Consider the following 26,831-nt stretch of genomic DNA (forward strand, 5'->3'; position numbering starts at 1 on the left):
AAGAACGCTCTGAAGGGTTAAAAGAAAATTTAATCCACACCTAAGAGGGTGTAAATACAGTCAGGTGAGGAAGAAACCAACATCTTAAAACAGTGTTCCAGGAACACTGGAACCTTTAGCAGTTAACTATTGAACAAGCAGTGATGGGGAAGTAATAAACACAGAATGGACCATCAACCCTCCAAATACCAGGTGATGCGGTGGAAGCGCATAAATGTGAAAAAGGATGTGGTACTCATTCTGAAACCCATGGTGTCCACCGAGTAAGAGGGTTAGGAGCAGGTGGTCATAAAATAAAATTTAACAAGATTTCAGAACCATGCAAACAGAAAACTGACAAACTTTAATCTTCAGAACAATATGCTAATATTCTGCAGTGTTCACCCAACAGTTTTAAACAATATTGAAACAATACAGAATAGGAAGTGGTAAGTATATACACAATTTTCTCCAACTTCACCCAGTACCTGTAAACATTTGTTTCAAAGAATGGTTTTACCTGAAACAAACACTCCAGTAGAGTTATGCTACTAATAAACGAGGCACACTCAAGCTCTGATAGTGAAAGATTTAACGTGACTTAGATTAAACTTTCAGACCTAAAACCACAGTATTAATTCACTGCAATGTTGTACAATTTTTTAAGCACAAAGCAAGGCTATGCCATTAAGTTACACATTTAAAAGAGGCTACAGGAGAAGACGGTAAATCTACACGTGCATTTAAGGACACAAAGAAAGCTGCATTTACCTTTAACATGACAAATCCAAGGTTACATTAGCAAGGCTAAAAAGTACATCTTTGCCAGAGAGGTTAGCAGTACTACAGTCCCACAGACAGCAACTTTTTAAAGTGTCCTTTGCTGTTACAGATTTTGGTGGTCTTCCATCTTTAGTTGCTTTATAATAGTTGGGTTATTTTAATAGCTTCATTTCTAATTTTCTTTCTGGATATACAGCACTTGAGAGCCTGTCAATCATCACTGCATTATATTACATGGGTGACAATAACAGACTGAGGCAACTGGGTTTGTTGAGCATAGGAAAGAAAAGGCTTCAAGGCACCTATGAGCAGCTCACCCATACTTATGAGTAGGTTGTCAGGACATCAACCAGGCTCTTCTAGTGAGAAAACTGAAACAAAATAAGCTCAAAGAGGATAGAAGAAAAACATTTTCCACCATTAATACTGTCCAGCAGTGGGGCACGTTGCCTGAAAAAGTTGTGAAAACTCAGCTACCCTCAGTTTTTCAAGACCTGACTGCATAAAGCCCTGACCGAGCTGGCATGGCTTTGGGGAGGAAGTTAAACTAGAAACCTCCATAGGCCCCTTCCCACTTAGAATTCTACTTACTTTTTCTGTGGCACCCTTCCTGAAACCAGGGCTGGCAGCCTGATCCTTATACTTTACTGAGTGTGTCATTGGTGCCACCTCATCGGCTAGATGGATTGATACCAAAAATAGTGAAAACCAAACTTATCGTTGGCTCATATCCAAGAGTTCAAAGGAACGATGGGCCCCAACTGATACCAGGGATTTCACAGGGCAAAACAATAAACTACTTTTTAGCAAGAAAAAGGTATAAAATGTAGATTAGGTTCTTAGGCCTCAATCTATTCCAAGGATTTGCTGCAGTTACAGTCTTCAGATGCTGGTTGCTAATGTAGGAAGACCAAATCCTCCTTGTTTACAGGAATGGCTTGTGCTGGTGCGCCCCTACCTATAGGTATCATGGGAATACAGGCATCACTGGGCTGAGCCACAGGACTGCATGCAACAGGAGTTAGAGATTTAGGCACTGGCATTGGAAAATTATGCTTTCAGTTACACTTCAGCAGTTTCTAAAATGGACTTGCTCTTCCCTGAACCATACAATCAACAGAACCAGACGTTGTCAGACATCATGATGTCCTTAAATACTACTGGATGCAACATATATTATTATCTTCCATGCAATTTGACCTGAATTTTAAACAGATTAGTAGAAGACTGGTTTATTTCTGCAACATTTAAAATAAGTGTTAAATTATAAAGTAAACATATTCCTTAGAGTTGCCTAAACTCATGGGTTTCTAAATGTCATCAGATCCATGTAAGACCATCCTAGCTAAACCCTGCTACTTCTGGATGCACAGTATGAACACGGTATGCTACCTGCCCTGTATGCTAAAATTGCTAGCATTTTAAAAAATGGAATGCAGAAATCACAGAAGTCTCACAAGAGGTTATGCTGTGTCAAGAAAGCCAATGCACATGACTTACAACTGCGATGAGACCACTGTTCCATCACATGCTAAACTCATTAACATACTTTTTACTTTAATATGACTACTTTTGAATATATAAAAGGTTATATTTTCAGCTTCTGGGGGGCCACTGGAGATACAAAAATGGCATACAGCAGAACACACACTCTGCTGAACTCTACCATCCTGAGATTCATGTACTCAGACACTAAATTTGGTCCTATTTCACCCACAGCTACACTTTTGAGGATCGATGCTTTGTTCCCTAGAAGGATTTTCATGCAAGAACATGGAAAAAGTCAGAGCAAATAAGTATTTGCCCGTAGAAAAAGCTCTTTTCTGGTCATAGCCACTACTCTTAAATTTTTTAAGTCATCACAGCAATTTCAAAGCAAGTTTACATTTACATGTTTACAGACTGTATTTTTGGATGTGTAAAAATCCAGCAAGTATCTGATGGTAAATAAAACCAAAACCCGGCAGCACCAGTAACATCAAAAGAAGAGTACCTACATTTTTCTTCCAGACCTAGCATAAGTACATAGTGAAAGGAGACAATTACTACTTAAAATACATTTGCATCGTTGTTAATGCCACCTCTATTCACTAGTTCCTTCTGTTGAGTTTTGTCAGAATCAAGTCCCAACTTTATAGCCACTTCTGTGTAAGTGTCTGGGCTTGGTACTTTAAGTTGCAACTACGCTCTTAGACTGCAAACTCAGAACACAGACTTACTTAAATTGGGTTTATATACATAGCTAAGACAATAAACAATGCTTAGTAGCTAAGTCTGATACTTCAAGAAGGCTGAGCAATGGTTGTGTAATATTAATTATAGTTTAACTTTCCTCTTAATGAAGCTTGATCACTTACGCAAAGTGAGCCAAGGCCCTAAGCAGAGATAATGGGAAGCCCAAACTCACAGGCAAGGAAGGACTGTGATGGCAGCAGAGACCTCTGGTGGAAACAAGGAGGGTAGCAACTCAGTGGTACGAAAGTCACCAGCTATTTTTCCAAGGTGCCTGTTTTCTGAAAGAGCTCTTCCATCTGTAAACTTTACACTCATACGTACAGGATAAATCATCAGTAAACAGTCCATGTTACTTGCTTGATTTTGTTTGATAAGATCAGCTGCTCTAAAACATCTCGGGAATGATCTGCAAAAGAACCAAGAAATTGCCTGTTATTCATTCAGAAAATATATGTGGTGTTTAGAAATCAGGTAAATAGCAAAAGAATTCAATCACATATTTTCATTTATGCTTATCTTACTATTACATTATCACACTTCAGATATACCTGTAGTAGTTCAAAACCACTCATTTTTTTCTCCAACCACACAACTGTAAAAGTATCGCCAACCAACCAAACTTAAAAGCCCAAGAGAGATTATAACCTCTCTTAGGTTTGGGTTTTGTTCAGGCCGATCAATCCTACTCCATTCCATTGCTTCTTGAACGGATGCTGTTCCATACTTTTGGGATAGAGTAGGGGTTTAAGATGATAACATATTTTTCTGATGTCTTATCATCCACTTTGGGTTTTCATCAGCTTGTTGGTGGGGGGAGGGAAATTGAAATTAAAAAAAATCCAAGCTGCAAGACAATCACCAGAAAAGCTCTCTCTGAAGGCTGCCATGTTTCAAACCAAAACTCTCACCTGGCTTATCTAATAAGTTAATTTGCTTGATTTTATTCGCAAAGTATAGTGTGCTTTTTCAGAGAGCAAAAAGATACCATCAAGAAGCAATTACTCTTCTTACTCTCTGCATGATTTGACCTACCTGTTATCAGTGGGCATCCATGGAACAGAAAAATGTGGATCTTTGGACAACAAGTAAGGACTGCCTCCACAGCAACATCAGTGAGATTCACACAGCGTTCCATGTGGATCTCCTGTTATGGAAACAGTAGTAACAAAAGTGTCAGAGCACCCAGAGTTCTAGAAGAAGAGCTGTCCTTTCCCAATCATATTCAGAGATCATCACTCAGAAGAAATGATGACCTACAGTTCTCTGTGCATTGACCCCATATGTAGTCCTGTACAGACCAGGAAAATACCCTCAGAAAAAGCAAGGCAGGCTTTTTATGAAGAGGCAAAAATAAAAACACAAACCTGAGTCTTCTCAACACATTCATGACAACCGAAAAAACTTTTCAATGAGATTCTATGGTGTTTGCATCCTATCAGTTTTCCTGCAACATGTATTCTCCTAGTAATTTGTTGTCCACGAGAATCCAAACTGAATTCTGGAGTTTCCCAAAACAGGTAGGTTTCATGGGTATCTGCTGAAGTTCCCAATATCTATCTACCTACAAACTTCAAGACTAGAAAGCAACCTACTCTCTTCTTCATTTCCATTCAGTTGTAAAACTAGTACTGGTTGTATGTGCCAGAAAGAATAAATTCAGAATAATTTCAGAATAAATTCACAGATTATTACCAACATATTTATTCTTAATTAATTTTACTAAATATACAAGAAAAAAATACAGAACAGACTATCAAATGTAATGAAAATAGGATTGAAGGAAATAATAATTTAATAATCTGGGAGGAAAGATTAAGAAAAACCAACATTGCTTTATTGTGAAAGTGTGTCTTTCCAAATGATACACTCTAAGGATCTGGAAAAAAGCACACAAATTAAAGAGGCCTTTTGTAATAAACGCAACTTTGTACAGAATGATGACACAGAAAACAAGAACTATATTGACAAAAGAAAGATGTACAAAAGCTGAGGTATGTATAGTTTTTAGTTAATTTTAATTATGAAGTGAGATGTGGAATCTGAATGCAAAATAAAGAGATTTATAAATGTTTGCTACTTCCAGTTTGAGAATTTTAAGACTATCTTTTTATGCACTGTGTACATGACATTAGATCACTGTCTGTAATTTTTACTGTAATGACATGAGAGGTATGAAGATTGTCACAGACAAGGAAAGACCACTTTTGTTTAAAACTGTCACTTCACACAAAAACACTAAATGTTACTTTATTAAAACTACACAGATAGTCCCCCTCAAAAAAACCCTAAACCCAAAAACCAACTCAAAAAAGTGAGATGCAAAAGCACTTAAATACATGGCTTAAGACAGTGGAATCAAGTATTAAGCACAGGGAAATGACCATGCAAAAATCCATACCACTATTCAATCTGGCATGACTGAAATTTGCCATGAGTTCTTCTGAAGTCAAAGCTCAGTACCTCAATATTACTCTCTTGAACACTTATAGATGAAGGAGCATTTATGTCAGCTACCTAATTTGTCCTTTCTGCCCTAATACAGTTTCCACAGGCATCCATGTCTAGTACACACAAAAGAAAGCCTGTGCACTTTCCATGAAATTTTAACTACGGCAGTATGACCAGGAAACACCCAAGGCTACATTTTGTCAGCTGGAAATTTTTATTAAAAATAAATGGAACTTCATTTCTATGGTTTGAAGGAAAAGGGTAGACATACAAGAATGCATTTCACTATGAACTGTGAACAGTAATAATATAGACGAGGGAAGATAATACTAAGTATACCAACACTGCTGGAAAATAGTTCAAAACCCTCTAGGAACTTCAAAGAACCCCACTCTACTCAACAGCAAGTGCAAAACTTATTACAATAAACTTACAGAACTTTTTACATTTGTTTCCTAAGATGTGTACAGAAGATTTTTGAGAGTGACCTAATCTGGACGACCTAATTCAAATTACAATGCTACATGCTGCATTACATTTATGGGCTGGATACGAGAAGTGCTTTATGAAGACTATCTGCATAGTCTCAGGGTTGTTCAGGAAATCTGGAATCAATGTGTTGCTACAGCTAAAGGTTTAACCACCTAAAAGACAAAGATCTTTTAAAGTCACTTCTAGTATAAAAGAATATTTATCATTGCTATGGTCTGAAACATAACAACTTTATCTTATATCACAAGACATACCAGGACTAAAAAGACTGTCCAAAATAGACAAAGTCATCTGGAAAAACACAGAACCAAATCTAACCGTTTGCCCTGCAAATAAAATAGTAACAAGTTCTATTTTTTTCCACATTATTGTCTGTTGGCCCAGATTTTGTATTTTGTTTAAAATTTTGAGGTTTTTTTAATCGAACACTGTAACTAGCAAAAGTTTCCCATCTTTGTTTCTGGATTAATAGCTTGGATTCAGAACCAGCCTTTATGAAAGCAAAACCACACACATAGATAAGAAATGTACTACATAGAAAAGCAGATTATCATTTATGGAAACTACTTTATCACTATCTCAGTGCTTAGAGAATCTTTGTGCAAAGACAAAACTTCGTTTTCACAGATTTTTCATGAGATTTATCTATGCAGAGGTGCTAGCCAATTTCTTTAATTCATGAAATTATCCACGTTACAAATTCTGCTTTGGTGTTCAACAGAATCAATAAATAACTTCAAAGAAATCAAAAGAGAAAGTTAAGCATTCATTTGCACTTATTATACAGCTCTCTAAAACAACATGAGTTAAAATAAACACACTACTGTCAACAGAAGAAAGCTCATTTTGAAAAGATTGAGGTTCTCAAGCTGGTCTCCTGGCACTAATACAGAGAGACTGAAAAGATTAAGTTAATAACCACAAGCAGGGCAAGTATGTACACAAATAAAGGCAAAAGTCAGTCAATAAAAACCACTCCTGAGAAGTAATACTGACAAGAATAATTTTTAAATGCAGGTATGTGCTTTTCTTCATGTCTTTATTATTAAGTAAGTTACCTTCAAATTCTTTGAACAGGTTCCACTCACTAGTGCTGTAACGCCATCATCTGTTACCTGGGGAAACAACACCTTATTATTAATAGATTAAAGCTCATTTTTTTCACAAACAGCGATTTCAGGAGGGAAAAAAATAAATTTATTCACTCTCTGCAGTCACTGAATATACTTAACATTACAGTATCTTCTTCCCAATTGGGCTTGTAAAAAAAATTACCTGTTTTTTACAGTCCATCAAACACTGTTGTATTTTACTGCCACGTGATCCATCCTGGCCTTCTACCCAGATGTTTCCAGCCATGCAACTACTATTTCTGCAGCTTCCTTGTCCCATTTAACAGTTTAACACTATTATTATCAGAGTAAGGCACTTCTTATTTATTAATGTTTAAAGCACTTCTGCTGCACCTAGATCAATTTTTCTCCTGTTCTCAGAACTACTGGAGATGTTCCCGAAGGAAGAACTTTCTTGGGCTTCTAAAAAAACAGAACTAATCACAGCAGTCTTTTATCTGCTGTCTTACTTTTACTTATCTTGAAGCAAATGAGTCACATAAACTAAAAATCCCTCAAATAATCAGTCTTACAGCAGTCGTCATACACTCTCACTGAAAGGTTTATCGAAGTGACTGGCTATAGACAGCCGCGAAGCAAGAGAGACGGGGAAAAAAAAAAAAGACACCTCTCCTTGCCTTAGAAAGGCCAATTTATTTATTTGCTTCTGGGAACCAAATTCATTAAACTTCTTCCCCAGCTGGATTGGATATGAGATCCATCACACAGGTTTTTTCATAGAGCTTATACTGGATGGCTGCAATAGTAGTCATCTAATATACTCAGTAAGGCTCATCCAAATTTGACAGCTAGAATCCAGAGACCACAAGCTCAATTTCTGTTTCAATATTTGATTATGCCTGTTGCACAAAGTATCTTACTGCCTCTGTCCCACTATTGCAAGTCCACTAAGCAGAACTGTAATAGACAGGGTCAGCTTGGAGCTAATGGAGAATGTACAGGAACACCCCAGCACAGAGGAGGAACACCAAGGCCTACAAGAATGGCAGGTGTTGTCAGTACATAGCAGGTCATCAAGATGAGAATACATTTAGCTCCTCAAGACATCCAGGCCAGGAGACAAAATGCAGTAAATGAATAAATCCTAATAACTCCCATAGGTAAGACAGAATGGAGAGTAATTCCTGTCAGTTCCTAAAGGGTATAAAATGGCAAATCCAAAATCAGTGCATTGTCACCAACCTGAGGCCACCTGCTACCAGCAAAGTGATGAAGAACTGATAGCCTGGGCCCCTTATCCTCCATGTTATTGAAACAAGCCTGGAGCAGACTGCCTGTTTGGTGCCTGAACACTGGGAAGAACATTTGAATGCTGCTATCTTGATGCTTATGAACATACAATTATGACAGTGTGAGAGCAGGAAGTCAGATTTGTATTAAACACAGTCCCCTCACTTTCCTGTATGAGCTCACAGTAACCACTGCTGTACTATTACTATAGCATTGTAGTATTGTTTCCCACTCTACTGAATATCTATCTGGGTGCGTTGTCTCTGATGCCACATCTGCCCGTCCTCATTAAAGGATATACTCTTAATATTGGGGATAAATCACCTGCAGTTAGTATCAAGTCACAAACACATCAGATTCTTGCTACAGGTCAGTTGTTACCAAACTCTGTTTAAGGTCAGCAAAAGGCTGACGTAGCCCAGTACCAGCAGTTAAGTACATTAGCAACTGTCTGGAGAAGTGGTGGACAGATAAAACTGCTAACCTGCAATGCTCCTGCTTTTGCCAACATATTTTGCAGAGAGCTAAACTGTCCAACAACCTACACAGAAAATTGTTGCAGTCTGCACAACCCTTTCGGGCAAGATTCTTACCACAATCATTTGCCATATACCAAGTCAATGAACATTAAAAAGGAAATGTACTGTTTAACTAGTGCAGAGTTTTAGACCTTTTCTGAGCCTGCATTTCCACCTGTTAACACTGATGGAATTTAGAGCACACTAGAAGCAGAGCAGTAAAGACAGGGTTTATGAATAAAAGCTACCTCCTCAGAATGTTAACATAAGCATACTGGTAATTAAACACAAATAGACTTCTTATGCAGTCCTGGGCCAATGTAGATCTTCAGGTCAAGCTTCCACTCACTTTTTGTGTGCACACAGGGGATACAAAGCTACAGCTCCTTCCTTTGCCTCACCAGTCTCATTTCTTGTTATTTTGCACCACTTCTATGCCTTCTACTTCTTGTACTTCATATCTGCTGTCACCAGATGAGCCTATTTCTGAAATGACTGCTTCACCTCGAGGTGTCTGGCCCCTTTGTAAACTAGCTCACATCTGCCTCCTTGTGAACTGCGTGTGCTTCTTTGCCTGTTCATTATTTCCATTGGTCTTGTTGTTTTGCACACAGCTTTGCCAGTTCAACTTTGTATTTTCAGTATTTTTTACTATTTTTACTGGCACTATAAAGACAAGAATATGGTTAGGCCTTGCAATCTCTACATGCATAGTTTCTCTGCTTCCTCTTAAACTTATTTTGTCATAATTCTAGTGTATTATCACCATATGATGATCAGAATGGAATTTTTAAAATGTGGAAATGTTTAGTTACTCGAGAAGCTTTCATCTCATTTTAAATATATACAGGGAAATATAGCTATTTGCTATTAAAAGAAGGAAGCAAAGGAACAAAAATGTAATGAAATAAGTTGGAAGTAACAGAGTTAATTTTTAGTGGTATCACTTATCACAGAAAATATTACTTTTGATGCCCTACTTCTGGAAAAACTGAAATAAGAATATAATCTAAAATAAGAACCTGCTATGTGTTCTCTAGATCTGACACTCCATTACAAATGCTCTGTGCTTTACTCACATTCTATTTAAAGTAATCACTCAGCGCTATAGTCAACTGAACATTACACTTACTACAAAAAATTCTTTGCCTCATTTCATTGTCTTACTGTAATTTTGAAGTCTGTTATAGTACTGTTGTTGCCACTGACTTCCCCCTTCTCATCCTAAATTCTAGCTGTTGTTAAATCCTCTTACCTGTCTTTTCTAACATTTTAAATGTCACTCTTCATAACACAACTCTGATGAGCCATTCAGAAAGCACGTTCACTCTTTAACTAGAACTAATTATGGACCATTACTTCTATTAGGGGCTTATATTGTTTGACATTCTAAAGTATTACTCAGGTCATTTTTTCTTACCGAAAGGCAGACAATATTCTGTCCAAGACTCTATTTTCTTTAAAGGAAATATTTTGGATTACTTCACAACCTGAAGGAAGTTATTGCACTAAATAAAGATACTGAAAAGAAAATCTCCAAAATTAGGTAGATTCTAATAAGAGGCTACCTTTGGCTCACAATACATGCTGTAGTAGCAAAAAGCATATTTTTTTGGTTACTAAGACGCAAAATATATCTTTTTCCTTGTAAGGAGAAAGTTGTAAGTGAACTGTGATCCTAAATCTTGCAATTTTAAATATTGTGAAAAATAAACAAAAGTCAATTAGCCAATTGCCACCATAGTTACCTGAGTAGATGAAAAATCCACACTGTGAAGAAATTTGCAGTTTTTTCCTAGTGCCTGTAGAGATGCATCCATGATGCCTGAACAGCTGCCCAGATTCACTATTTGTAGGAATTGGCAGTTGAGTGCAAGAGCAAGAATTCCACTGTCGGTTATATTGCAGCACCTTTTAAAAGATGCTTCACGCAAGTAAGGACAAGATAAGGCCAGTGCTATGACACCTGTCAAAGAAACAGAGAAATTTAAACAATTATCTATTTTTTAACGTAACTACCATGCTGAATCCAATATGCTGTCCCTTGGTCATTGTTTAACTGTCATCTCATGCTGTAGCAGCAAGACTCTGTATGAGGAAGTAATTTTGTGGTTACATTTTCTTTTAATTCAAGGATGGAAAAAAAAAAAGACACTGAACAATACTGGAGTTGATAAATTCTAAATGTTGAATTCCTCTGTCCACAGTGCAGAGGGGTATTTGAGGGACATTATATACATGAGGTATCACCTCAGTGAGTGCATGAAATAAAACAATGGCTTGAAAGCAGACTGATGATAGGGTTAGGTCCCTCTGATGGTGCAGTGAATACTTGGCAAAATGTAAAGTAAAAGGTCATGTCTGAGATCAAGTCAAGAAGTCAAAACAATAGTTCAGAAGCAAGACACGAAGCAGGTATACCTATGACAGCCTGGGCTAGGACTGAAGAAGGTCCATGGGTAGCTGGTGTAGGTGGGCTTTGCACATGAGACCAGTCATGGCCATTAGGGCAGTTGGTACCCTCAGAGCCCTGACCTGACAGTAGTAAGTGAAATATTTGCACAGAAGTGCCAGGAGGTAGCCAATAAAGGTACATGAACTACAGATGCAATTCACAAAAAAATCATAATTTCAATTCAGAAATTCACAATTTCAAGGATGATAGAGACATGATGATCCCAGCTGTAGAGAAAATTACATCACTTCTGGATATAGAGAAATAAAATGTTGCATGTCGCTAAGATATGTTACTATGTAAGAACTTCAAAGAAATATGGATGAAGTGATACTTGCTTGAGTGAGAACCACTTTGCAAAGAATGATAGAAAAGACTGTAGTGGTAGCTGAGTTTGACAGAGAGGTAAGTACTACTGGATATTGTGTCAAAGGACACTAAATGTTCCATGTACTAGAATCAAAGAATCTTAAGGGTTGGAAAGGATCTCAAAAGACCATCTAGTGCAACCTCCCCTGTCAGAGTAGGACCACCTAGAATAGCTCACACAGGAAACTTGTCCAGGTGGGTTTTGAGCAGACCAAATGTTTCCTAATAACGACAGGGCTCAGATATATCTGGATGTGGCAGACAGCAGGTTTCTTAAAAACCAAACAAATCAACAACAAAAACTAACACCAAACAAAAACTCCCGAAACAAATGCACCCACTCCCTCATCCCTACCCACCCCAACCTGTAGTGAAAGGTGATGCTGCTTTAACTGGGGTGGGTCATTTTTTATGTAATTGAGATGAGTGACAAAAGAACTGTTCCAGCTTAAACTAAACACTTCATAATTGATTCTCAGTTTACAAAGGGTTCAGTTAATAAGTAGGAAAGTTACTAAAGCTGGATGAACTAGGAACTTGCCAATAAAGAACCAGACTTCCTGTTGTCCCACAAGCAGAATTTGGTACCTGGAGTACAATGAGCCAATCCTACACACAGAGCCGAGACATTTATTTCATGTTTGTGCAAAGATGGGTGCTGGGTGGTAATTCCACAAAGCCAGCACACCCCAACTCTACCTCCCTTGCTGTACTTACATACAAAACATTAGCATTCTTTTATATTGTAATACATATGCATTGTTATCCTATTTAGCGATTGGTTTGCCTAGCATGAAAATGAGTACATATGCTTAGTTCACTTTCTCCACCCTCTTCTTTTGTGTCTGGGGTACAAATTGGGTAGGTGGGCTGTGAGTCAGAGATCATCATTGATCTCCCTCTGCTACCTTTCCTTTTCACCCAGTTACCACTTCTTGTTTGATCAGAGGTTCCATCTTTATCAGTCTCTTAATTTTTATTTCAGAATACAGTCATTAGCAAGGCATGCATTATTTATACAAAGTAATTGGCCTCACACCTTGAAGCTTTTTATCAATGGCTATCCTAACTTAAACGATATCACTGCAACCTAGCCATATCTGCCAAAGCCTGTTCCCCAAGACACCTGGCTCCTTGTCCTTGCATAATGGAAAATTCCATTTTGTAAAGTATATCATTCCCAGTTTTAATTACAAAGTAATCAGAAATCTCTAGCCAAATAGATGAAAAGTATACATAAAGAGTTCTAGGCTTAGCTGGTACTCTAAGAACCGTACTAGAAATCAGTGAACAAATGAATGCATGGTGACAAAACCATCACAAATTCTATCTTAGGGGTCAAAAAGTATAACTGAGGTGACATTGAAGATAAATAACATCTATTTTTGAAAGTTTAATCATTCATTTGGGTAAAAAGGTAAGTGTATCACCATGCAGTGGGAAGAAAAGACAAACCAAGACTGATCAAAAGTACAGTACATATTGGCTGAAACTAAATTAATATTTTGCTTCAATTTTCAATAAAGATGAGTTAATGATGCAGCAAAGGGGTAAGTGTAATCAAAAAGTAATGCAAAAGTCAGGGGAAGAAAACTTCAGCAAGCTTAATTCTTTTAAGCTAATAGCTCCTGATACAACTTGAATCAGAATGTTAGAAGTAACACCTGAAATCCTGAAGTCCTAAAGCAAGTCTTTTAAGCCAGAAAAGACACTATAAGCTTCTTTAATAACAACTACATTGAACTTAAAATGGGAGAAAAAGTAATTAGGAAATCACTAGCCTGAAACCTCAACCCCACTGGTAGTGGTAAGGTTCTGGGAAAAGTTTTGAGGAAGGAATAATTAAGATGAAGTGAAAAATATGATCACACGTAGCACAGTTTTATCAGAAACCTAGCATGAGCATTAGCTTGATATCTCTGTTTTGTAACATAATCAGTTCTCTAAGTCTATAATTTACACCAGTGAAGAGACTTTTAATTAGTATTGGTGTGACACTGTACCTAAAAAAAATATTTCCTCTAGATATGTTTTTGCAATTTATTGCAATCTCACAAAAATAAACGTGAAATAAGATGCCAGTTATCTGTGCACAGACATACCTTCTGAAGTGATTCCCAATCTGTTTTCTTTGCAAGAATTTATGTTGATTTTTTTCAGTTGCTTGCAGTTATAAAGCTGCAATAATGCAGTATCTGAAATATCACACTCTCGTAGATCTAGAGACTCTACAGCAGGGTGCAATATCTGTAATAAAAAACTACCATTTCAGTCAAACTCTGCTATGTTATAGAATGTGCATATTTTTAGCTAAAATACTTGTAACATTAGACATTACATAGATCTTATTAAAAAAATATTTACTAGCAGATGGGGTTATCAGTCCTAGGAACTATAAACTCTAAATAAAATATGGTCTGTTTGCCACAACAATTCATCTCCTACAGCACGAACGTTCAGTTTCTGTGACCACATCTAGAGTAGGGGCATATTAACACTATTATTTAAGCAGTGGAAGTATTATTTGAGTTGTGCATCAGCTAACACTGAATAATACCCTCAAACTTACTAACATAACTTTGATGGCAGAAATCTGAAGTGTAAAAAAATACCGTGATCAAAATTTAGACTTGCTGAACAGACAAGGGTAACATTTGAAACATATTTTGCTCCAGAGTATTTTTCTCATCCACACACACACACATTCTTTTTCTCAGAAGTAAGCAATCTCATTATCATATCACGAGGAGATACTGATTCCTCATTAAAATAGGCGCTTTCACTCCCACAAGACCATAGGCTGGAGTTTTTGAGGAATCTTCTCCCACATGACATTTATACAGACCCAAAGCAATGGAAGGCCTCAGGTTTTAGTAATAATAGCCACATATCTAACCTCTAATTTAATTTTCAAGGATTTTCCCTTTTTTTTCTTAAATACTGTTTATAGCCCTCTCTGTGCAAACAATGTATACCTTTGATGAAATGTTCTTCAGAGCAATAAGCAAGTGTTAGATCAGGTTTCCATATTACCTTATATTACCCCTTCAGTTTGTCATTCTCTTCGTTAACTCACAAGGAAAAAAGCATATGTCAAATTTCCATACACAAGCAAAGATAATAGCGTAGCAGACAGGCTTGTTAAAGGCCTATCCTTTTCTCAAGTTCATAATTCTAACAGGTAAAATATATTCCAAGGAATACTGTTTTTCTGTTTTGCAAACATATGAGAAGTAAAAGTTTTTACTGGCAAAGCCAAATAAGTCTTTTGTAAACAAAGCAAAAACTTCTAGTAGACTATAACTGCGACCCTTCTGCAAAATAAGTGGCACACCTCACATAGCTTCGACAGCTTTTCCTCCTCAAATATGTCTCTTTTGCTTCAAAATCACCAATGTATCCCATAATGTACTTGTGAGTGGCTTTCACAAAATAACATTAATCTCTTATTTGTTTCATATTTCCAAATTCATACCTAAGGAACTAAAGTAGTTCAAATGTACTTAAAGACAGAGCTGACGTACTTAAAACCAAAGTGACCACCAACATTTATTCAAGGTGTTTTCCCTGACTGTTAGCTTTCTTTTACAATTCCAAATTGCCTAGGATACAATCAAAGTGAGCAATCTGCTGGTTTTGAAGCCACGAGAGAAATCTTATGAGAGAAAGAACCATTAGATGCAAGGAAGTCAAATGAAAAGCAAGAATATTATCAGGATACTGCCTATATAAAGTAATCAGAATATTAAGCTTCCTTAGCCCACGATTCTTCACATGTTCAGGTATTACTAACAGGTTTGCTCTCTACTGTTATTCACGGATTCATATTCACTGCAAGCATATATGAAAATCTAACCTGTCTCAAAGAAGATGGAATTTTAGATAGGGTAAGGATTACTCGGATGCAGAATACGGGAGATTATGAAGTACAGACATATCCTGGGGACACATCTCAATGGCTTTATATATCTTTATGGTAAAAGCGAGATGGAATAAAGAGTTTAGCACCCATGTCATGGAAGGCTGTTCCAAGCAAAAACCAGAGCACGGAGGAAAAAAATAAAGCATAAGAACATAAGAACAGGAAGGTAAGAGATGGTATAGGAAGTTATACTTAAAGGCAGGTTAATATGATTTCAATTGGAAGAATTTTAACTTCAAGCAAAATGCTCCAACAGCACCCAAGAAAGGACATGCATAGGAGCAAATGAGACAGCAGAGCCTAGAAACAGCCAAGAGAGTAGATCAAACCGCAATACCGTGGAGACTATGAAAAAGGGCAGGAGGGAAGAAACAGCAAAGAAAAACATTTTTATCCATATGGGAGATTAATGAGAATGTTGCAAATGTGTCACATATAGAACACTTTGGTTGTACATGTTTGCACAGAATAGTGAGAGGAGTTGAAGATAAGCCATTCTTGCTACACTGTGCAACAAGAATATCTGTAAGATAAAAGGAGATGAAAACTGAAGAGCAAAATAATCTAGAAAAATAGTATGAATTCAGAATCCAAGAGGTGGCTAGCTTTTTTTTTTCCCAAAAATGCAAGTGAGATAACCTTGGAAACTTGGAAATTTTACAAAAACAAGATAAATAATTGGACTCAGATTTTTACTCAGACTTATTTTGTACAATCGAAAATGGTGCATACCAAAGAGAAAATGTTTTATTTCTAAGTTTTCCACAGTACTTCTGATTCTGCCTCTAGTCTTGGCTTCACTATTCTGACTCTGGGAAAAAGATAGTGTATGTCTCTTCTCAGTTACAGATCAAAGCAGGAATGAACAGGGAGTCACTCCTTTTCTATTTCACCAAGGACAACCTTTAGCTTTCCTCATTTCTCACACCTCCCTTAGTGGCTAAACAAGATAACACTAGATACATACCAAAACAGATGTGCCCCTAAATTATAGCTAAAGAAAAGTTATTAACTGGTTTCACTTTGAAATGCAATGAGCGAGAGGGATAAGAAAATTTGAACTATCGATTTCTAGCCCTAGCACCATCATATTTCAAAGAATCAAGATGTAAATAAATTACATGGAAATCATGTGCGTAATCTCAATAGAACAAGGTCTTGAAATATTTTCTTTACTAAATTACACACTAGCTTATTTAAACACCCTACATTCAGGAACAGAGACTGGTTTGCAATAATCACATTTCTCACAGTAAAAAGGCATAACAAACATTTGTGCACACTATACATCCACTTAGCAGCTCTATTTCATATGTCAGCTGATTACACAGAAGTCAATTATCACCAAGGGAGAACATTTTAAATTTACTTGTCACAAACATCATTTTCTTGCTACTAATACAGTACTATTAACATTACAGAGTTCAAGGAGAAAAAAAAAGCTGTAAAGACTTGGACAAGATTAAACAGGCCTGAATTTATCTGTTGTCTCAGGTAAAAAGTATTAGCATATTAGCTAATTAGCTAATTGCATATTAGCTATCACAGATAGAACAGTTTAAATGGGTACTTACCTCACCGATATTTGAATCAGTTATTTGTCCTTGCCTACTCATTAATTTAATCAGCTTATCCTTTATGTTGGGTGGCAATGACTTAACATCTGCAGCATATCTGGAAAGGTTCTTTGTCAAACACTGAAGGCATCTGAAATAAAGCAAAATTACACTACAGTCAAAACCAGGCATCACATTTCAGAACTAGAACAATCAAGACACAAGTAAGATGTCATCTTCTGCATCCAGCTGTGCTGCCTTCGAACCTTATCAGTTTCAGCTGTTCCATGCTACCACCAAATTCAGCTGTTGCCCTTTGGGGTCAATAAGCTTCTGTGCTAGTGTTTCTCCATTGACTGTAAGCAAAAATTACCCTCAATCACTGCAATAACAACTCAGCTCACATAATGAGTTTGCTGGTCATACATTTGAGCTCTAATAAAAACCTTTTCAACAGCTAAGCCTAAACTTAGTAGCTGGGACAGCTAGTTCCACAGAGGGGACAGCTCTCTTTCACTTCAGTTAAAAACATTAAAGAGACATTTTCATACACAGCATTTTGTTCACTGTCTAGTTTTTAGTACTTTCTAAATACAAATTCTGCTATGTAACCCTATGCTCAACTCTTTTAATTTTTTGATTAAAATTAGATCTGATCAGGGCATTGTCACTTGAGGAAGAATTTTTTCTGTCTTAGTGGGGTCTAGAAAATCTCAGATGTGGTTCTACAAAGTAGACTAGCCAGATAAAATGGTAAGTGGACACATGGAAAATATAATATAATGTATAACAGAAAGTGAACCTACTTGGATTCTTACAAGGTATTCAAAAAGCCTCATCAGCAATGGTTCTTCAAGAAATTATAAGCTGCCCTGGGATGAGAAGGAAGATTCTCACACAGCTGGCTGAAATCCTATCAGTCAGAAATGTTTATGGATTTGATTCAGTGTAGCCATTCCTTTTTTAATAGTGGTATTTCAGGCCTCCTTTCCCCCACGTTTATTCATGAGAATGATTTATCAACCTGAAGGAAACAGTCCGATTATCACACACATTGTGCTAGAAATGTTGAATAATACCAACATACACTACATCCTGTATTCATCATGAACACTGCTCTCTGGGCACCTTCTGTGTTATGAGTCAAAACTGTTTTCTCATCAGAGCAATCTGTTCCCTTTGACAGATAATGAAACTTGACTATACAAAGTTTCCATCATGAGATACTGCTGCACGAGAAAGTGCAAACAAATCTTAAGGACACACAGGGTTTAATTATTCATCCAGAAAGGATTTAGCACAAATAAATACTAACAGGCCTTCTAGAATCACAGAATAGTGATGCTTTAAGACAAGGTTTGAAATCTTAGAATTTTATCTGTGTGAATGCAAGAAAAAAAGATCATTTCAGTTGGAATATGTTAAGAGACTCCAGATGGAAGAGCTTTAGAAGAAAACATTAAGAACTTTACTTAGAGCAAAATAAAACAGGGAGATCAATATTATCCAGATATCTGTGGAATAATACCCAGATAAGACACTTGAGAAAAGTGTCTTTCACTTTTCAAAGCCAAATACGCAGAAGAGTATTCACTTATGCAATATCCTCTGTGCTACAGAGGAACAGTGGTAACATAATCCTATATTTTTAAGATTCTTAAGGCACTCTAAGGTATCATAGGATGCATAAAATGTCAATATCTCCAACTGTCAAACTTTAAATTACAATCACAGGCTTACTGAAACACCAGAGGTAACTCCAGGAAGAGTTTATGAGTAGCTTCTAAGCATCCTCAGCATACTGACCTTCAGAGCACTCACCACTCACTAATAAGCTAAAAGACAACTCCTAGTCCTACTGTCCTACAAAACATTTTGCTTTTGTAGAATCAGCATTTTACTATTAACTCATCCTACTAGTAAACTAAGAGTGGCTACTGTAACTGCACAGGAACTCTACTGTAGTTGGCATCTATATGTTCATGTTACCTGGAGACATACAGCAAAATCTAAGATTAGTAAGTAAAGATTATGATGCATTGTCCAGGCAGACAGATTTTGTCTCAATCTCTGACTAATGAAAGAAACTATGAATCCTGATTTTCACCAAGAGGGAAAACCTTTATTGCCATAATGGCCTCATAAAGGACCATTAATTCTTGCAAAACCCCTGACTGCTTTTCTGTGCTCTGCATTACCAGACTTGTCACATCAGTGGTTTATAGTTCAGAGTTCTCTACAAAGTGACAAAACAGAAAACGCCTATGATCTTCAAACTGAAGCTTTGACCGAGTTAAGGCCTTAGGGCAAGACAAATGTATTTCCAATACATAAAGCAGAAATTAGGTCTTTAAGACTAATTATTCTACAAATAGTCTAACTTACGTCAAGGCACAGCTTACACTAAGTTATACTACATGGAACAGAATAGCAGAACAGATGTCAGAAGTGGGTCACATCAGAAGAAGAAATGAAACAGAGAACAGCTAGTAAAACAGGTTTAATGGCAAATAACAAACAGATACATATTCCTGCATCCTTTAGGATTGGATTTTCAAAGTTGATGTTCTACTTCTGTCCTCAGGTTTTGTTCATGTAGATGTACCCATCTGCAGACATTCTGAAGCCTTTATAAGACCTTAGTTTTCCAAGACATTGACAGGTTAGGTAAGGCATTAGTCTGCACAAGGTTGGCCCCCTGTTAATGATATCTGTTATACAGGAGCTATCTATCAATGACACATGCAACAAACCTAAGCAATACATAACCTCATACTGTAGTGATGACTTCCGTGTGCAGCACACTTCTTTACCATTTAGTGACATTATTTAAAACACTTTTAAATGTGATGTTTTGTTTGTGTTGCTTTAAGAGTCTAATTTTTTGTGGTAGAGTCTCTCTTGGTTCTGAGCTCATGTTTGTGTATGATCAAGTCAGATTTAAACACTGCCAGGGCTCCAAGATATTTCTAACAGCAGCTTCCGATAGCATGACAGTTAAAGCTATTACCTGTCCCAGCTACCTTCTCCACCTCTCCAGCAAGTGTTATTGCTGCCAGCCATCCACAATATTTGACAGGCCCTGCAACTCCTTACACTGTCACTTAAAAATATCTAAATGATGGATGTCAGGAGGCTGGGGCATCACTTTTTTCTGTTGTATCTGGTGACAGGACAGGGGGTAAAAGAAAGAAGCTGGAACACAAAAAATTCCATTTAAACATAAGAAAAAACTATTTCACTGTGAGGGTGAGGGAGCCCTGGCACAGGCTGCCCAGGAAGGGTGTGGGGTCTCCTTCTCTGGAGGTCTTCAAAACCCACGTGGATGCGTTCCTGTGTGACCTGACCTAGGTGGACCTGCTTTGACAAGGGGGTTGGACTGGATGATCTCTAAAGGCCCCTTCCAACTGCTACCATTCTATGGTTCTGTGATTCTATGATAGTTATATATATCAACTAGAAGACTGGCAATACATCAGTACGCTGGCCTTAAAACTGCATCAGCTAGGAGTGCTTGTCATACTTGGTAATTTCTCATCTTGGGAGTAATAACTTCAGGAAACAGATGCTAATGCAAGATACAACTTGAACAAAAGAAAAAAAAAGTTTCTAAATACTTCCAATATGATGCTCTTGAGCATATGGTCTTTGGAGTACTGACTTCTCTGCTGAGGCACATGGCAAAGGTCAACAACGCAGCAGACACCATCAAGCAGCAGAAACACCCTAATAAAGGCACTCTTGCATTTGGTGATCTTAAAAATAATGACCTTCTTAAAAGGTCTACTCCACAAACTGATAGACTTATTTCAGTTTTAGTTTCTGCTGTGAATTCTGCTTCTAAAGAATTTATTAGTTAAGTCTAATTTTATTTATTTTTATATTTTTAAAATAAATACTTTTTTTATTAGTTAAGTCTAATAAGCCCATGGGTGAGCAGAAGAAGCTTAAAGTGCAGTCTGGCATAAGTAGATGGCCATCACCTGCTTAGCGTTAAGACAAGAAGCAACACACTGTTATTACAAACAGTTGCTAAAAAGTTGTGTAACTATTAGTTTCAAGTATTAGTCTTATTGAGATAATAATTGTTATATTAACATAGGAAATTGCTGCAGCAGTACTTAGTAGCATAAAAAATATTAGTAACCAATCAAAAGTAGAAATTGATTATAGTATCAACTGTTACAGTAGATATACAGAGAAATTATGATGTCTAAGATCTAAAGTTAATCATGGGAACACAAGCATGTAGCACCTTAAATGTATCATTTTAACAGATTAATCAAGCACAACAACAAAAAAAGTATGGATACTGGTTTAGCTTTGCGAAAAGTTATGAGCACAATAGAACCCATGTAATTAATTTCTACTAGCAGTCCAACTGTCACTGCACATCACTCTCACCAAATGAAAAGTCCAAATGAAGGTTAAAAAGGATAGTTCCACTCCGTCTTGCCTCCCCAGTCACTTTTAACTATGCTTTCCTCACGCTGGCTCTGAAATCTGCAGTTGCAGTGTGAGCTGTTCAGCATCTGATCTGAATGAAAATATCCTTGACCAAAACTGAGGTCACAGAAATAATCCTGCCAGAATACGTAGCTGAGACCAGGGAGCAGCAGCAGCCTCGAGTGAAGCCAAATCAGATTTAGCCTATAGCCATAGCACAGATTTAAGCAAGAAAAGAAACAAGATTTCAAGTGCGGAAGCACATTCAAAAACCACTGAAGTTAGCAGTGTAATAAGGACATCCGCAACAGGTCATTGCAAGAAGACACTATAATGAGGAGTAGCGATTTCAAGTAGAATCCAGGCAGAGTTTAATGACAGGGCTTCCTTTCAGAGACCTGTAAGTTTAGATGAGTGACCATTACATAATCTTTACATTACATACATTACACCATGACCATCTTCAGCTTCTTCCTCTGGACATGTGCAAGAATGCAATATTTTCACTGTGCCTCTGTGACTGTTGGATGAACTTTGCTGACTGATTTTGACAGAGAAGCCTATACATAGCTCTGACTCAGTATGTATACAAGTAGATTCCACCATTCACAATCTTTTCCTAATCTCTAGATTAAACAGTGTTATCTACATGTAATGTTCCTTTAACTGCAGAAATGAAGAGTAGTTATTTGTTTCTAAATAAAAAGTCTTATCAAAGTTCTAAAGACTACAATGAGTGTGAACCTTACCACAGACTGTGTAACATGCTGATCAACGTGAATGGGCTTCTCTCATTCTGTGGTCGCCAGGGTCCTCAGCATCACCAGTGACATTGCTACCATGCTTTCTACTACTACTAGTAGTACTAGTGGTAGAGTTGGGCAAAGAAGACCCTCATGAGGTACAACAAGGACAAGTGCAGAGGCCTGCATCTGGGAAGGAACAACTCCATGCACCAGTACAGGCTGGGGATTGACCTGCTGGAGAGCAGCTCTCAGAGAGACACCTGGGAGTCCTGGTTGATAATAAACTAACCATGAGCCAGCAATGTGCCCTTGTGGCCAAGAAGGCCAATGGCATCCTGGGATGCATCAGAAGAGTGTGGCCAGCAGGTGGAGGGAGGTTCTGCTCCCCCTCTACTCTGCCCTGGTGAGGCCTCATCTTGGAGTCCTGTGTCCAGTTCTGAGCTCCTCAGCTCAAGAGGGACAGAGAACTTCTAGAGAGAGTCCAGCACAGGGCCACCAAGGTGATTAGGGGACTGGAACATCTTCCTTATGAGGAAAGGTTGCAGGAACTGGGGCTGTTTAGTCTGGAGATGAAGAGACTATGGGGGAATCTCATTAATATTTAAAAATATCTAAATGGTGAACATCAGCAGGTTGGGACATCCCTTTTTTCTGCTGTATCTAGTGACAGGACAAGGGCACACATAAGGACAGACATAAGCTCAAACACAAAAAGTTCCATTTAAACATAAGAAAAAGTAATTTTCCTGTGAGGGCAAGGGAGCCCTGGCACAGGCTGCCCACAGAGGGTGTGGAGTCTCCTTCCTTGGAGGTCTTCAAGACCTGCCTCAATGCGTTCCTGTGTGACCTGATCTAAGTGGACCTGCTTTGGTAGGGCAGTTGGACTAGATGACTTCTAAAGGCCCCTTCCAACCCCTGCCATTCTATGATACTACTCTTTACGCAACAACCAGTTAAGTAGCCGTAAGAGCCCATGCCTTTCCTATTGCAATTCCAAATAACCCAGCACCTCCTTGGTGTGAAACAGCACCCTGCCTTTGGTTAGAGTGAGTTAAGTAGACCTTCCGAGCCTTTTGGATAGCTACATGTGTACCTACCATCTGTATTCTATGGTGGATGCCTACTGAGTCATGTGAATGGGCAAGCAGTCCTTTGACACAGGAGGGCACACTTAGTTACATGCTAAATACACATTTAACATGTAATACGTACATTTTGGCCATTGGGTAAATGAACTTTTCAAGCAATTCATTCTTAAGGAGACATATTGTAATCTTATACTGTAGTAGATAAAACCAGTTGCACCTAAAAACGTAATACAAACTTAAGTGAAGATACTAAGTGGCTAATGCAGCCATGCTGGAACAGGGACCTGAGAATCTAGATTGACTACTTAGTTCAAATTTGCAGAAAATACTCCAAAAGCAAAGCTGATACATGGAAATCAATGTAAGCTATGCCAAATATTCGAGTCACATGTAACTGCTTCTTGCTGCAAAATTTTATATTTAGCTTGAGAGAAAAGCTTATTAAGATCAATCATATTCTTTTCAAAAAGATGGTGGATACTCTGAATACATTACTGATCCGCAGCTTAAACAATCATTTAAATTATAAATGTTTTCACTGTTATTATGCTTTACAAGAAACAATCAATCAGTTTTGGCTACACCAGAGTAACTATTAGATTTTTATCTTCTGAAGATAAGATTAGACTAATTGTATTATTTGCCAGCTGTTTTTATTTGTGAAATAACATATTTTATTCCTACAGTGTCTCTAACTCCCTCCTAAACACAAAAGATTTTGTCATCATGAAAAACTCAAACCAGAACAACATTCGGTGGATTCACTGGGGCCCAGCAAATGGATACTCAACCATTCCTCCACACCCAGACCTGTCAGGGATCATCCCGTTACCTGCTTGCCAAATCCTGTCACTCCTGACAAACCTAGCCACATGCCCTGTAACTCCTCCCAGATCGTCACCTCTGCCAAACCCCTTCACCTAGCCTGTCATCTCATCAAACTCGGCCAGTCAGCTCCCCTATAGCTCCCGCAGAACTCTGCCAAACCTTGTAACCTCCTCTGTCACGGCTACCTAACGCTGTCACCCACGTTGCCACCTCCCCTAAAGGCTTGCCAAGCCCCATGAGGCTAGCTCGGCGGGCTGTCCCGGTGCACTGGCGTTCACTGGAGGCCGCGTCCCCGCTGTGAGCAACGATCTGTCCCGCCCCGCCCAGCCGGCCTTGGAGCCCCCGGGCGGGACAGGGGGCAGTGGGGGAAGGTGTCAGGGCGACACTCACAGGTCTAGGAGGAGCTGGGCTTCATCGCCGGCGCCGTCCCAACCGCCGCTGTGGCGGCTCATGGCAGGAGCGGGGAAAGGGGACGCCGCACCACCCCGGCCCAACGGCTCCAGGGGACAGTGCTGAAATGGCGGCAGCTCCCTGACAGAGAGGGGCATGACGGGAGATGTAGTTCTGCGCTCTGCCTGCCGTGGGATCGCTTCGGCGTTGTGGCGTGAAGCGGCAGCTGTGCCTCATCAAGCGGCTGTCGCTCCCCATTTCTAGCTCTTAATATTTAGGACAACGTTTTTCCAAGCCTGCAAGAAATATTAGGGGAGCTCAGGGAGGCTCGGAGCCTTCAGGCAAGGGGCATAGTTGTACTAACCACTGTTTTCCTGATTGCTGCCATCAGTGTGTTGCCCGTTCCCGAAGGAAAACACAAAACAACCGAGGTCGTTTTATGCGGTGCTTTATTGAGGGCCCTAGGGACCTGAGAACTAGTGTCCAAAGTCAGAGCCCCCCGTCTCAGAAAAATTTCACAAAGCTTAAATACTTTCTTCTTATGATTACTTCATCATAAAGTCTTGCTTCACTAGGCCTACATACTGCTTGCCAGCTTTCTCAAAGATTTATAATTACATTGTGTTTCCACATACAATCTTCAGAACAATTTTCCCACTTATCTAATATACAGTCATAAATTTTCAGATAACAATTGATAATCAGTAACGATTTAACAATTGGTAATCAGTAACAATTTCCTAAGACATTCTTTGCTTGATTACACAGAATGTTCAACATGCCTCACTAATTCCTTTGATTCTCTAAACATGAATGTACATGGTCAGCATGTCCTACTAAGATTATTCACTTTAATATTTCCAACTAGGCCTTTATTCAGGCCTCAACCTAACTACTTCTAACTACAACTTATAATGCTGCCAACAAGTGGAATCAGACTACAGCACCAGTTTTCCTAATGTAGGAAACAAGTCAATTTTCTAGTAAAAGGTGGTTACACCTTGGAGGTGGGTAGCCTGCAGGATGGAGGTGCATTTTGGTATTATTACTATATAACAGTATAATGAGCAAAGCTCACACAAAAGACAGCATTTTGTCAAGATTTGACAGCCCGTTGGCTCAGGGTACCAAATATGCCGCTTATCAATTCTAGAGGACCCTTTTGTTTCCATATATCATCACAGAACCTGGCCACAGAGTCTCCACTCTGCTCCACCCTCCATGGTATTTTGCAGAGAATTGCTGTGTTGTGGATTCCTCACATACCAGATGTAGCTGCATCCCACCCTGAAAGCTTTTTCGGTTTTATACTTTTCCTTAATTGGTGAACAATGCTATATTTTTAATGTAAGTTTTAATTTCCAGGCCACTTCGGTAATTGTGTCAGATATTTCCATACAGATTTAGCGCTTGACAAACTCAATCTTCATCTATTCCAGACTTTGGATGAAAGACATTTCCAGGGCTTAATTTTTTCTTTAGGCCAAATGAAACAGCAATATTACATATTTTTTCTTACCCTTGTTTCTAGTACAAGATGTGTCTTCTTAAAAATCTCAACATCCTCTCCAAAAGACTGTCTAGAGGAAGGTTCCTGGGACTTTTTACCTTGTCCATGTTGTTTTCCTTAGGCCTAACGTTTTTATTCCCCAATCTGATTTCCTTAGACTTTTCTATTGCTTTGTTCTTTTGCTTTGTCATTCTCCAGCTCTTTTCCTTGTGGAACAACCGAACCATGGATTTTGAGCCTGCACTTGCTTCGTACCAATTGTATGTCTCGGTCACTCACACACAAAAAGTCCCTCACCGTGCCCCGACCAACAAGGCAATACCATAACAGTTTGTTTTCTTACCTTAGTGGTGCAAAGAGTTGACTGGTGAATATGATTGTGCCTACTATTCCTATCCTTCCCCTGGGGTTCACTGGGTCTGCCTTGAAACTTGGTGTCAAAATCCAGTCGGTCTCCTCTGGAACTCCTGCTGATGATCCAAGAGACTGTTGAAATCAACGGAACACATCTTCCTGTCCTTTGGTGACAGAGGTCCACAGGAAGATGATCTAGGAACCTGGCTGAGCCCTTATCTGTAGGAAACAAGTAAATTTTCTTTTATTTAGTGTTCTTGCAAGAGTAGATGTCCTAGTTAGTAGGCACACCTGATGGGTACGAAGTTCAGCTTTTTATTCCCTATTCCCATCTGCAAGGTCAGTCCCT

At 38.4% G+C, this 26,831-nt stretch overlaps 1 protein-coding gene across 3 annotated transcripts; it reads right to left on the reverse strand.

Moving 5' to 3' along the window:
- Positions 1 to 309: 309 nt before the first annotated feature.
- Positions 310 to 26,622, reverse strand: AMN1 (antagonist of mitotic exit network 1 homolog). Of its 3 annotated transcripts, XM_062010391.1 has the most exons (8): positions 24,619 to 24,633; positions 17,927 to 17,992; positions 17,139 to 17,271; positions 13,745 to 13,889; positions 10,567 to 10,784; positions 6,996 to 7,052; positions 4,030 to 4,141; positions 310 to 3,403 (listed from the first exon to the last, which is right to left on the reverse strand). In XM_062010391.1, exons 3-8 carry the CDS (start codon positions 17,178 to 17,180, stop codon positions 3,330 to 3,332), a joined length of 648 nt encoding a protein of 215 aa, XP_061866375.1. In that variant the 5' UTR covers positions 17,181 to 17,271; positions 17,927 to 17,992; positions 24,619 to 24,633; the 3' UTR covers positions 310 to 3,329. The 3 variants fall into 3 exon arrangements, with proteins under 3 accessions (XP_061866375.1, XP_061866385.1, XP_061866365.1); XM_062010401.1 differs by lacking the exons at positions 17,927 to 17,992; positions 24,619 to 24,633 and adding an exon at positions 26,472 to 26,622; XM_062010381.1 differs by lacking the exon at positions 17,927 to 17,992 and having other exon boundaries at positions 24,619 to 24,774.
- Positions 26,623 to 26,831: the final 209 nt, after the last annotated feature.

Source organism: Colius striatus, chromosome 1 (assembly GCF_028858725.1).
Source record: "Colius striatus isolate bColStr4 chromosome 1, bColStr4.1.hap1, whole genome shotgun sequence".
NCBI classification, from domain to species: Eukaryota; Metazoa; Chordata; class Aves; order Coliiformes; family Coliidae; genus Colius; species Colius striatus.

Coding starts and splice junctions, on each gene's coding strand:
- AMN1 (XM_062010381.1), bottom strand. CDS start 24,680: ATGAGCCGCCACAGCGGCGGTTGGGACGGCGCCGGCGATGAAGCCCAG. Junction 10,785..13,744: donor ATTGGGAATCACTTCAGAAG/GTATGTCTGTGC, acceptor TTTCTTTGACAG/GTGTCATAGCACTGGCCTTA. Junction 3,404..4,029: donor TGGATGCCCACTGATAACAG/GTAGGTCAAATC, acceptor GTTCTTTTGCAG/ATCATTCCCGAGATGTTTTA.